This window comes from Hipposideros armiger, unplaced genomic scaffold, assembly GCF_001890085.2.
Source record: "Hipposideros armiger isolate ML-2016 unplaced genomic scaffold, ASM189008v1 scaffold_92, whole genome shotgun sequence".
NCBI classification, from domain to species: domain Eukaryota; kingdom Metazoa; phylum Chordata; class Mammalia; order Chiroptera; family Hipposideridae; genus Hipposideros; species Hipposideros armiger.
This window is the reverse complement of record NW_017731442.1, coordinates 1,939,734-1,953,723: the sequence shown is the minus strand read 5'-3', so window position 1 is coordinate 1,953,723 and position 13,990 is coordinate 1,939,734. Positions and strand designations below refer to the sequence as shown.

General features: G+C 40.0%; 1 protein-coding gene across 1 annotated transcript in view; it reads right to left on the bottom strand.

Moving 5' to 3' along the window:
* The window catches only part of MGA (MAX dimerization protein MGA), an 80,961-nt gene extending 67,226 nt beyond the window's left edge, over positions 1–13,735 (bottom strand). Inside the window, exons 1-2 of the mRNA XM_019644861.1 lie at positions 13,327–13,735; positions 4,236–5,363 (exon numbers count right to left, since the gene is read on the bottom strand). Of these exons, the coding sequence (XP_019500406.1) occupies positions 4,236–5,299 (1,064 nt within the window). The 5' untranslated portion in view covers positions 5,300–5,363; positions 13,327–13,735. The remainder of the gene's footprint in view (positions 1–4,235; positions 5,364–13,326) is intronic.
* Positions 13,736–13,990: the final 255 nt, after the last annotated feature.

Here is a 13,990-nt window from a genome sequence, read left to right as displayed (position 1 = left end):
CAAAAGGACAGCAACTTGTCTGTTCCCCTTGCCCCAATTCCCCAGCACTGTTCCCATCCCAATTCCCCAATAAAAATCTTTTAAAAAAAGAAAAAAGACCGCTTAATTTAAAAAAAACAACAACAACAAAAATAACCAATTCCATTTACAATAGCATCAACAAGAATAAAACACTCAGGAATACACTAAACCAAAGAAGTGTTAAGACTTGTACACACAAAACTGCAAAACACTGTCGAAAGAAATTAAAAACAACTTAAATAAAAGGACAAATACTCCACATTTACATACTAGAAGACTTAATATTGATAAGACAGCAATACTCCCTGAGAGTGATCTGCAGAGTCAACAAAATCCCTATCAAAACCCACCTGGGATTTTTGTGGAAAATGGCATGTTAATCCTATAATTCATATAGAATTATATCCTATAATTCATCTGAAACTAATAAAAATAAATAAGTAATAGAGATCCCCAAAAATCTTGAAAAATAAAAACAAAGTTCTCTGAGAACTCACACTCCCAATTTTAAAACTTAATACAAAGCTATAGTAATCAAAAGTGTTATACTGGCATACAGCTAAGCATACAGATCAAATGAACAGAATTTAGAGTCCAGTAATAAATGCCCACAATTTGTTTTCAATTGCCAAGGGTGCCAAAACAATTTGTGGGGAAAGAATAGGCTTATTACCATTCAAAACTCGCTCAAGAGTTTGAGCTCTGAGCAACAGCAGTTTGATTCCCAGCCCGAGCTGAGCTGCCACTGAGCTGCCAACAAACAGGTGGCAGGATGGCTCAGCTTAAAAAAAACACACCTGTTTCCACACAAAAACTTGTACAGAAATGTTCATAGCAACATTTATAATAGCCAAAAAGTGGAAACAACCTTAATGTCTATCAACTGATGAATGAACAAATAAAATGTGGTATTATCGACACAATAGAATATTATTCAGCAATAAAAGCAATGAAGTACAGATAGATACATGCTACAACACTGGTGAATCTTGAAAACATTACACACTAAGAAACCAGGTACAAAGATCATATATTATATAATTCCACTTATACAAAATGTCCAGAATAGGCAAATCCCCAGAGACAAAAAGGAGACTGGAATTTGCATAAGATTGAGATGGGGTTGAAAAGTAACTGAGGGAAAATGGGGATTGACTAGGAGAGGGAACCGGGTTTTTTGGAGGGTGACGAAAATGTCCTAAAGATGACTGTGGTCATCACTGTACAATTCTGTGAATATATTAAAACCACTGAATTATACACTTTAAAATTATTAATTTTATGGCGGTGAGTTACATCTCAATTTTTTCAAAGTTAAAAAAAAAATACTAAAGTTTTTCAAACTGATAGGAAATAAACCAATATGAAACTGAATCCAGGAACAAATGAAAAGATCCAGGAAAAAGTAAATACATGAGTAAATATAAGACTGTTTTTCTTATATTTCTTTAAATGGTATTAACTATTTAAAGAAAATAACATTTTGGGAATTTATAACATATAAATAGCCTGACCTACAGGGAGGGGAGGGAGGCTGGAGATATGAGTTCAATCACCAGGTCAATGATTTAATCAATCGCACATACTTAACAAAACCCCAACTAAAACCCTGAACACCAAAACTCAATGGAGCTTCCTGGTTGGTGAATACATCAATATGCCAGGAGGGTGACACACCTTATGTGTCTCCTGGGGAGAGGACATGGAAGCTCTACATTTGAGGCTCTCCTGACCTTAACCTATATGTCTCTTCATTCGGCTTTTCCTAATCTGTATTCTTTATAATATAACTGTTCTACACATCTGAGTTCTGTGAGTCATTCTAGTGAATTAGTGAACCTGAGGGGATTCATGGGAACCCCTATATTTGTAGTCAATTGGTCAGAAGTCCAGGTAGCTTAGGAACCCCATTTGTGGCTGGCATCTGAAGTAGGGCTCGTCTTCTAGGGCTTGTCTCAGGGACCTTGCCTTTAAACCTGTGGAGTCTGACACTAACTCTGGGTTGTCAGTATCAGAACTGAAATAGAGTATAGCGGTTAGGGTTGAAACAGAATAGTACTATTTGTATTTAAAATTTGCTTTAAATTTAAGTCAATAGGCAGACCCAGAAGAATTAAACAGAGTAGTAACAGTATCCAGTTTCCTTTCAAAAAATTAAAAGCTTGACAAGAGCAACATTGGAGAAATGGACATTGCAACAACATATATGAGTAATAAACTGGATACAATCAAGAGACAAAATAATAAATATATCAAAGAAGGTAAGAACCAATAACGACTAATTTTAGAAAAAGGCCTTACCACAGAAGTGGAGTAGGGTAGGACCACATAGGTGGAATCTAAAAATCAGGAAGTTACCATTACCAAGCTATACTAATTAAAACAATGTGGTTTTGGCCTAAGGTAGACAAACTGATCTAGGGGGAAAGAATAGTGTACAAAAACAAACTCTCACATATATGATCACCTGAATAGTCCCAATGGTCTAAGTATATAAAAAAGTGCTCAACTTTACTAATCATTAGAAAAATGCAAATTAAAACCATGGTGTTCCCACTTCCACCACTTCTATTCAACATATTGCTGGAAGTTATAGCTAGAGCAATTAGGCAAGGAAGAGAAATAATATGCATTCAAATTGAAAAAAGTGAAGCTATCTCTATTCATAAAATGACATGATCTTATATGTAGAAAAGTAAAGAAACACACACACGCGTGCGCATAAGCTTGTTAATAAACAAATTCAACAAAGATGCAGGATACAAAAATCATACAAGAATCAGTTATATTTTATACACTGAGCAATATGCAATATAAAACAGCAGTTTCCTTTTCAAAAAGGAAATTAAGAAAACCACTCAACTTACAATAGCATCAATAAGAATAAAATACACAGAAATAAATTTTGCCAAGGAGGTAAAAAGACTTTTACGTTGAAAACTATACAGTATTACTGAAAGAAATTAAAGACTTAAATAAATGAAAAGATATCCCATGTTCACGAACTGGAAAACATAATACTGTTACATAACAATACTACCCAAAGCAATATACAGATTCCATGTAATCTGTATGAAAATCCCAATGGTGTTTTTTTTGCAGAAGGAGAAAAACTGATACTAAATTCATATGGAATTTCAAGAGATATCAGATAACCAAAACAATCTTGAATAATGAGAACAAAGTTGGCAGGCTCACACGACCCAATTTCAAAACTTACTGTAAAAGCACAGTAATCAAAACACTGTGGTACCAGTCTAAGAACACACATACAGACAGACCAAAGGAATAAAATAAAGAGCCCAGAAATAGACCCTCAAATATATAGTTAACTGATTTTTGACAAGAGTGCCAAGAACTTTTAATAGGAAAAGGACAGTTTTTCAGCAACTGGTGCTGAGAAAACTAGATATACACATGAAAAAGTTGGACCCATACCTTATAACAAACTTAAAAATGCTCAAATGGATCAAAGGCCTGAATTTAAGAGCTAATATATAACTCTTAATAGAAAAACACAAAGGGAACTCTTTATAACCTTGGATTTGGTGATGGTTCCTTAAGTAGGACACCAAAAGCACAAGCAACAGAAAACAGAAAAATTGTACTTCATCAAAATTAAAAACTTTTGGTTTTGTGCAACAAAAGACAGTATCATCAAAGTCAACTTATAGAACAGGAAAAATATTTTCAAATCATTTATTTAATACTGGATTAATATCCAGAACACATGAAGAACTCCTATAACTCAGCAGCAACAAAAACATTTTTAATGTTAAAATCAGTTAACTATATATTTGAGGGTCTATTTCTGGGCTCTTTATTTTATTCCTTTGGTCTGTCTGTATGTGTGTAAAAACAATGTTTAATGTAATATTCAAGGACTTGAATAGACATTTTTCCAAAGAAGATACACAAATGACCAATAAGCACATGAAAAGATGCTCAGTGCTCACTCAACATCACTAATCATTAGGGAAATACAAATCAAAACCACACCAATACCACCTCATACACATTAGTTGGCTATTATCAACCCAAATGAACTGAAAACTGAGACAAATGAACTGTCACTTCACAGAATGTAAAAGCAATTGTGGTGTATTTTTTAGTGGCTTACATTTATCAATGTCTAAAATCAGCAGTCCACACAACCAATATGTTAAATCCAAACTCTTCTTCTTACCCTTAAGAACAGAAAAACTGTTACGTACCTTTCAGAAACTTCTTGCTTCAACTGAGGAACTTCACCAAATGATGAGTCAATATCCATGAAACCAAGGAAGTCTCGATTTATATTAAGGGAAGCCTTCTCCAAACCCTTGCCTGATGTTTCATGACCCCTTGATAAAGGATCTGAATCAGTCAGCTGTAGCTCTGGCCCCTCACCTTCAGTAAGACGGATCCGCTGACCCGGAGAACTGGGAACACTATTCCCTTCTTGGTCAGAACTGTTTTTTTGCTTTCCATCTCTCTGGGGCTTACTATTCAGTCCATCATCCCGGAAGCCTTTAGCAAATGGATTGTAGTCTATTTTCAGCTGGGTAATCTGAATGTTCTGATACGCTGTTACTGCAAAAAATTCAGTCTGTGGGAAGGTAAAAGTGTGGACACCAGGGCCATTTAATTGTATCACTTCAGTAGCCTTTTCTGCAGGTACCAAATGAAGCCGTGGCAGATAACGATGCATAGAGTGCAAAATAATATGCCCTTCTTGGTCCAGTGTATTGTTAGTAAGTTTAAGTTTATAGAAAGATACTGGTTGATGCATCCAGTAATGACCGGTGGAAGGAGATTCTGGATGAATAAAAACCCTCCCCAAAACATGGGGCTCAGCCTTTCCACTAGGTTCCCACCAACGACCATTCCACTTATAACGATGGTTATCCACAGGAGATATATCCATAACAAGGATATACTTCATATTTGAATCTAAACCTGTTATCCAATAACGACAGTAAGGAAACATGCGTCTTCCCTGCTTGGTCAGAATCATCTCTGTGCTTCGATGATAGAACTCATTCCACATACTATTGTTATCCAAGGTGACAGTGATTCCTCCCACAGTACAATCAGCTGGAAGGCAAATCTTTCCTTTAGATTTTCCTGGTGATGACACACTGCTAGCCAAAGCACAGGCATCCCTATTGGTAACCAAAATTCCTTGATCAGTTTTGCCATTTCCTGGCTGTTTGAGGATGACAAAGAAGGTAGATGCTGCTCCTGCCACTGTCCCACCATCTTGATTAGCCAATATAATCTGCTGTTTCTCCTCCATGATTCCAGCAGGAAACTCAGTAAGATAACTGTAGTCACCACATAGTCACAATGGCCTTCCCAGCCTAAAGAACAAGCAAAAAAACAAAAACCCTTTAATTAAGTGAATATTTATTTTGTTAACAAAAGCACAACAATGATTGTTATCCCTGAAACATATTCCTAAATTCTTCTAAGATGTTGCTTATACCTTTCCCTCAATCACTGTAAGGGTATTTATCCTAGAATATTTAACCATCTTTTTAAAGTTCGCTTTAATCTCATTAATAACTACTTATATTCTAGCCCTCCAATAACTCACTCACTATAGATACTATAATACCACATAAAAACAAACAAAAATATATATTCATTTTAGAAAAGTTATACAAAAGTATACAAACTTAAGGAGATTAAACTAGAAGGTTATTAGCGTTTGAAAAGGATCCCAACACTTTATAAATTAATTTGCCAGAGAATTCTGTTACACATAAAATTCTCCTGGGATGAATAAAAATGAACAAATTTCCCTGTCACCATTGTACAGAATTAACTATTATGGTACTGGCATGGGTTCATAAAAAAGTAAAATGCTAATTTAACTTGATAGTGCATACATTTAAAGAAACCATGGCAAATCACTGGAACCTACTGTGAAGGAAAAGGTTGGCTCCATTATTTCAGACCTTCCATTGAACAAAATTCCATAAGGATGAAACATTTAAATTCCTCCCCCATTCCTCAGTGTCATTTCTTAATTCTTAAATCCTGAGAAAAACTTTTTGATATTAAGTACGACACAAAACCTTTGATAAATTCAAAAGCATGTAATTTTTTTAAATATAGCTAAAACCATCCAAGCAAAAACAAAAAACAAATGACCAACTGGGAAAAGGTATTTGCAACTTATATCATAAAAAACTCATTTCCCTAATATAAAAAAGGGTCCCCTAATGTAAAAACCAACGAAACCAAAAGTCTAATAGAAAAATGGGCAAAAGATAGGAAGAGCAAATGGCTATGAAAATGTATAGTCTCAGCATTAGAGAAATGTAAATTAAAACCATCCTGAGATACTGTTTTTGACCTTTGATCAGACTGGCAAAAAGCAAAGTTTGGTAGAGGTACTGGAAAGGGTGTTAGATCAACTAGCATTCTCATCTAACCAGGTGCTAAGAGTATAAGATGACATACTCTCTATAATAGAAGGCAACATGAAAATATCAAAACTACAAATGCATATATCCTAATAGCAGTTCTTTCAGGACTTTATCTTAAATATACACATGTACACATACACATCCATGATAAATGATATGTATAGATTATTTCCTGCATTTCCATTTAAAACAGCAAAAGACTAGAGAAAAAAAATCCATCAATAGAGACTCGTTAAATAAATGATAGTACATCCACAGAGTAGAATATTCTGAAGCTATAAAATAAAATGTATCAACTTTATGGACTCATACAAAATTATCTGCCAAGATATAGTAAGAGCAAAATATTCAAAAGAGTTATTATAGATTACATTTTCTTTATAAAGTTAAAAAAAAAAAAAAGCCAAAGATGGCCCGGCCGAGTGGCGCAATGGTTAAGAATTGGCTTGGGATGCCAGAGGGCCCCGGTTCGGATCCCACATATGAGGGCCAGTGACACTGCCCTCTACAGCTAAGATGCTGTACAACAGCACAACCTGGAGCTGGGCTGCTGTGAGTCGCCGGCATTGGCGTAGGCTGCAGCCCCTGTGGCAGTGGGTTGCCATGGGCTACCGTATGTAGCCAGCAGCCAGCATGAGCGGCCAGTAGCCGCAGTGAGCGGCCGTCCAGAAGCCGGCGACTGATCTGCCTCGCCAGGGAAGAGCACAATGATGGTGCCAACTTGGGCCAGTAAAGCAACGTCCTCCACAACTAGACTGAAGAACAAAAAACGACAGCAACTTTTCTGTTCCCCTTCCCCCAATTCCCCAATAAAAATCTTAAAAAAAGAAAAAAAAAGCCAAAGAAAGAAGAGAGTATATATGTATTTGCTTGACATCAACTGTAAAGACAGAAAAGGAACCATTAGTATTGGCTATATGAAGGGAAAACTGAGTGGCTGGGAAAATACAAGCTAACTTTTTTTTTTTTTTTTCCTTTAGCTGAGACATCCTGCTACCTGTTGGCAGCTCAGAGGCAACTCAGCTCGGGCTGGGCATCAAACCGCTGTTGCTCAGAGCTTGCATTCTTGCGCGAGCTCTTAACCAACTGAGCCACTCGGCCGGCCCCACAAACTAACATTTTTTAAATTTTGTATCTTTTGAACATACAACCCATTCAAAATACAATTAAAAGTTAATTTTTAAAAGTTATTAACAAAAAACGCCACATAGGGCCGGCAGAGTGGCGCATTGGTTAGAAGTTGGCTTGGGATACCAGCTCTGAGCAGCAGGGACCCAGTTCAGATCCCACATGAGGGCCAGTGACACTGCGCCCTCTACAGCTAAGATGGTGAACAACAGCTCAACCTGGAACTGGGCTGCCATGAGTCGCCGGCAACAGCGTAGGCTGCAGTGGGGCTGGCCGGCAGTGAGCGTGAGCTTTCATGAGCTGCTGTGAGCCGCTGTGAGCGGCCATCCAATGGCCAGCGAGCGACTGCCTCACCCAGGAAGAGCTCAATGATAATACCAACATGGGCCAGTGAAGCGATGTCCTCCACAACTAGACTGAAGAACAAAAGGACAGCAATTGTCGGTTCTCCTTCCCTGATTCCCCAACACTGTTCCCCTCCCCAATCCCCCAACTAAAAAACAAACAAACAAACAAACAAAACCACCACATATATTGAATGATTCCATTTATACTAAATGTCCAGGATAGGCCAATCTATAGAAACAAAGAGTGGTTGCCAGGGAAGAGGGAGAGAAGGATAATTGGGGCAACTGCTAATGGGTATGGGGTTTTCTTCAGTGGTGGGGTAAGGGGTGATGAAAATGTTCAGGTGCCAACAGGTGGCAGGATGGCTCAGCTAAAAAAAAAAAAAAAGTTCAGGAATAAAAACCACTCAAGTGTATCTGTTCAATGGTGAATTTTATGCTATGCGAATCATATCTCTATAAAAAGTTGTAAAAAATCTCAGACTGTTAAATTCAACTGAGCTGATGTGCTGAACTACCTAAATATTCTACAAGATATAAAAGCTATCACCTCCAATTAGCCTTTACACAAAAAAAAAAGATGCTACATCACTACTTCTTTGTAATTGGGACAGTAATTTTGATTAATCAAATCAGCCACTTTTTGGTGCTCCTCACTTTAATTTTCATCAGAGCTACTGACAAGCAGCAAAAGCATCTGATCTGAATTCTATCTCTTCTTACAGGACTGGCCACATCACCAAAACAAAAAAAACAAAAAAAAAACCCCTCCAAAACTTGAAATATTCTCTAGCCTGAGAATAATAATAGAAAACTTAATGTATTCTCTAGCCTGATGATAAATACAGGTTTTTTTTAAAAAATCAAGGTTAGCTACTGTTTCCTATTACAGCTAAATACAGAAACCCACTTCCTAACATTAAAGCACTAATACCCAGAAAAGGTGAAAAAAGAATCACTCCTCTAATTTGGAGTTTATTTTTAAGAGACAAACTTAGGGTGATTCTTTTCAAAAGCTGCCTCAGGCTTACGGCAATTAAGTTTATTGGTTTCCTAAAACTAACAAGCTTAGGAACACCTATGAGATATTCATAAAACAAAATTTAAACACACTTAGAAGTCACGAATAAGGTAACTGTAACAATAGTAAAGCTTGGAGAACTCATAAAAACGAAAAACTCCACAATGGTGTATAATTCAATGTAAACTCCCAATTCTGTATTTAGTCCATAAAGTTCAAAGTTTTGTTACAAATCTCTATTTTTGTGAGCAATTACGCAAAATATTCTTAATTGCATTTAAATATGACTATAATGGCAAAGAACTACCTAAAAAAATTTTTTTTTAGCTATTCCAAACTTATGAATACATTAAAGGGTTAAGAATTTCCTGGGGCCCTCTGAGTGGCTCACTGGGTTAAGAGCTGGCTTGGGAGCACGAGCTCTGAGCAGCAGGGCCACCAGTTTGGATCCCATGAGTCAGCGACGCTGTGCCCTCTACAGCTAAGATGGTGAACAACAGCTTCACCTAGAGCTGGGATGCTGTGAGGCGACGGCGTAGGCTGCAGTAGGGCTGCCGTAAACTACCGTGTGTGGCCAGCAGCCAGCGTGAGCCGCAGTGAGCTGCTGTGAGCGACCATCCGATGGTCGGCGACCATCCGATGGTCGGCGACCAACCTGCCTCAGCCGGGAAGAGCGCAATGATCACTATACCAACATGGGCCAGTGAAGCGACGTCATCCACAACTAGACTGACGAACAAAAGGAGAGCAATTTGTCTGTTCCCCTCCCCCAATTTCCCAATAAAATATTTAAAAAAAAATATTTCCTTAAAATTGTCTTCCACAATATTAAAAGCTTGGTTTTCAGATCATTATAGGTAAAACTAGGGCCAAGAAGGTTTTTAACCAATGCTTTAAAAATCATTATTTTCAAAAATTAATCTATGAAATGTCAAAAATTCAACTGACACAAATCCAGTTCAGTGTTAGACTAAAGTAAATGTTATGCTATTGGGTTGTCGGAAAAGTCATGACGCATTTTTGCGATGAAAAACAGAAAAAATACGTCATGACTTTTCCGACAACTCAATAACTTTATATATACACATTTCAAATTTTTCCTTTTGCCTAAACAAAAAAATTAAGTGCAGAAAAGTCAGACTGCCCTATTTGAACTCTGTATACAGGTACCTAGTTTAAATATGTTAAAAATGTGTATGAAGACAGAAAAAAGTTAGAACTTTCAGACTCATGATTTCTTTTTTTTAAGAATCCTGCAATCAAGTTATTTCATGAGTTCATCAAAGTGCACAAAACCAAAGACCTAATTTATGATCAAAATAATCTCTATCTTGAGCCATACCTTGCTACTTGGTTTAGGAACAAGGAGTTGAATTCCACATCAATTTTTAAGCACACATTCCACTTCCCTAATCAAAGGATAGTCAATTCAGCATATTCAGCTGTTTCAGGCACACAATACCACTCTAAAGTCTAAGACAACTTTAATTGCAAAAACCAAATGTACTTTAGAAAGAGCTAGGCCACTCATGAAGAAATAAAACTCCTTCCAGCAAGATTCTAAAAATACTCTGTATTTAGGTCTCTAAAACCTTTAAGGAAGATCACAGTTTTGGTACATATATGTAACTTGTTCAAAAAAATATCAGTTCAGCTTTTAAAGAGCAAGCACTCGTCTGCATAAAATAACTAATAATATGAGGCGAGGAAATAAGTTTTGTTGTAGATGGGAAATATATAAGTAACATTCTGAAAATGTCAAGGTAGAAAGACAGAGACACTTTCACAGTGAATCCTTTTTCAGATAAGTAATGTGGCAAGTTCCATAAATTGTTGCAATTTCAGTCTCTATTCTAAATGTCTCCTTGGGAAGTGTTTAACTACTAAAGCGGTGACCCTCATACAACTTACAAAATACACTAGTTTATTAGGTAGTTACCCAAATTCAATGTTTCATGCATTACATGTATTGCACCAAAAAAATAAAAACAAAAATTCCAAATCAATACTGTTATTCAAAAAAAACAAAATATTCAAAGGCTGGTCAACCCATTCTGAATGTTTCCAAAGTGGCTAAAAATAACCATAACCTTTCATCCAACAAATACATTACTGTATTGTAGGCACAAGACGTTAGTGTGTTCCTTAATATGATCATTCACTATAAGACTATGGTTAAGTTAAATTATACTTCTGAAAAATTGTGAATAGGGTCACTTGAATTTACGAACCCAGAAATTTGAAAAATCTTAAAAAAACAGATTTTGGGTATAATCAGAAAATAAGATAGCAAATGGTGGCAAAGTCAGTAAAACAGCCATCTACCAGTTCTTAATCATCATTGGGTTAATTTTAATAATTAAATGGTACTTGTTGACTATTAGTAAGCACTTAATTAGGACTAGGCAATATCCTGGGCATTTTATCACCATACCCCTAATAAGGTAAGCTTCAAAATATTATCTCTAATGCTTTCGGTTTTAAGGCACAGAACTGCATTTGCCTGAGGTAGGGCGCTCCCTTCTTTTCTATCCCTAGATACCATTAATTAATGCTGGCTTCAAGATGCATTTTTTTATTCCTAGGAATAGTGCCTTAATTACAACTTGAGGTCCCTAGCAGTTGCATAAGAATTTGTTGAAGAACTCTTACAGCAGAAATGGACAGTAATCAAACAGCCACCTTGCCTTGGAATAAGCATGGCAAGGTACCCAGGGCACTGCATTTCCTCAACTCCTAAGCATGTGTTTTCTGTTAGGTGAACCTAAGCAGAACCCACACAACCGCTGGAAAACAACGCTACGACGGCGAGAAGCACTAACGCTGATCCCATACCCTTAGAAACGAAAAGCCCTCCCGCTAGTCCCTGGGAGAAGCAGTCGCCGTCGACTATCAAGGGCCTACAATCACCGCTTTTCAACTGCAGAGTCCCGCTGGCCCAAAACCACGTGAAAAAATGCCGCAAGGGAAGCTCTTCCGGGGAAGAATCCCTATAGATCACGTGCCGGACCGGAACCCACCGATAGCTCGGCGGGACGCAGTCGCATTCTGTTACCTTGGAGACTACAGAACCAGCCACACAGCCCTCCCAGGCCAGCCCTCTTCCCATCAGCCGTCACGACGCCTCCAGACACTTTCCCTGCAGCCTAGCCGCGGCGTCGTGCCCAAAACGTAGAGGCAAAGCAGGCAGCGTTTGCCAGGTAGTCCGCTGCAGAAGCCTGTGGAACTTTACAACACGCACCGGCGGCGGCGCGCAGGTGGGCTCGACCGTTCTCTTGATCCACATGTCTGTTCCGGCGACGGGAACCCTGGGAGAGTGGTCTTCCCTTGGAAGGTTACTTTGGTTACTCACTGTGTTCTGCTCCTTTCAGAGCTCTTTTGCCCCATCCCTACTTCCACCAAAAGGAGGCATTTAAGCCAGAAGGGATCCCCAGGGTTCCAAAAGCAAAACAAAAATCTTCACAGCAAAACACTACCACTTTCCACTCCCAACCAAATTTGAAATGATCACTCACTTCTCCACAATCTTCGAATACAGAGTCCTCAACTTTGATTGCTGGTGCTCAGAACGGTTTATTTTATGTCCCACACCCACCTACCACTGAAGGCAGAGACCTACTTGTCAATTTAACAGAAACTGGAAGCCTCATAAACAGAGAACTAGCCAAAGACTGCCCCAACAGAGGGATAAAGAAAATAACACCTGCTCTTCCCACCTGTTTTCCCCGCCCTCATTTCTGCACTTAGGAACCACCGGTCCTTTGTTTACCAAGTTCCCACTCATATACAGCTCTCTTCCTCTCCCTCCTTCTTTATTAAACTCGCTGTCCTGCCTCAAACAACTTGCTTGGAAATTGCATGCTAGAGGAGACATTTGTACAGGTGTCAAAACGCTGCACACAGCTCCTCAGAAAAGCGACGTCAGCACCGTTTCCCTCAGTTTTGTAACCCTGAGACCTGAGCTCTAAAACGCAACGCGCACAAGCAAGGCTCTCGACCTAAAGCCCCTAGCCCGGATGGAAGGAAGTCGTCACGCGGATCATACCATGCGGTGCGGCAACCCACGCACGCGAGCGCAGGGCCGCGCTATGGGCGCGTCCCTACCCGCCTCGTGGCCGCTCTCTGGCGTCGATGTTCCCAGTTAGTTCGCTGCGCGACGCGGAAGTGAGACCGGGGACGCGCGCGAGGTGACATGCGCAGCCTTGCTTAGGGGGACCAAAGGCGCGCACCAAAGGCGGCCCCGCGCAAGGCCGGGCCTTGGCCGGGGCGTGCGAAGATCGGTCAGCGGAACGCTTCTCACGCCGTTTAAATACACAAGAGCTTCAAACTCTCGAAAAACTCCAATCGGGCCAATACTAAAGCGACGCCCCCCCCACCCTGGCCAGAGAGTTACCGTGCGGGGCGTGGCCGGCCTCACCCGTAGTCCTTCACATCCCGCTGGGGGCGGGTTATTCTGTTCGGTTCGCACACCGTGTGTCTGCTCCAGCTGAAGAGCCTGCGCGCGCACCGGACGTCCACGTCACCGCGCACGCGCTGCTACCCGCTCGTAGCCCGCCGCACATGCGCAAAAGGAGGCGCGAGCAGCACCTCCCTCGCCCCTCCCCCAACACCAGGAGGCCAACAGCCCCGGAGCAGCGACGAGACCCTTGGGACCCGCCCCTGGAGCCGAAGCCGCTGCCTATCCGGGTCCCAGCAACCGAGAAAAGCCCATTGAAGATTCCAGAATCAAGAAAGGAGAGGCAGGAGGGAGGCACCCCAATTCCCTCAGCCTAGCACACGAAGCCTTCGTGAAAACCGTGAAACCTTTGCCCCGCGGGCTTTCCCAACTGCCTTCTACCGTTTCCCTTGGGCTCCTCGCCGGCCCCGCCCCTGCCGCGCCCAGCCCCACCCACATGGGGATCCGCTGCCCCCAGGGCTTCACGAGCCCGTCAAATGAATCCGACATATTCCTCCCCAATGTGCTTTGGGTTTGGATAACGCCAGAACGTCGGGAAACCTTGAAGAAAAGACCTTGAGGGAAGAATAGTCAAGTTTGCAATATCCACGACCAAAGAACA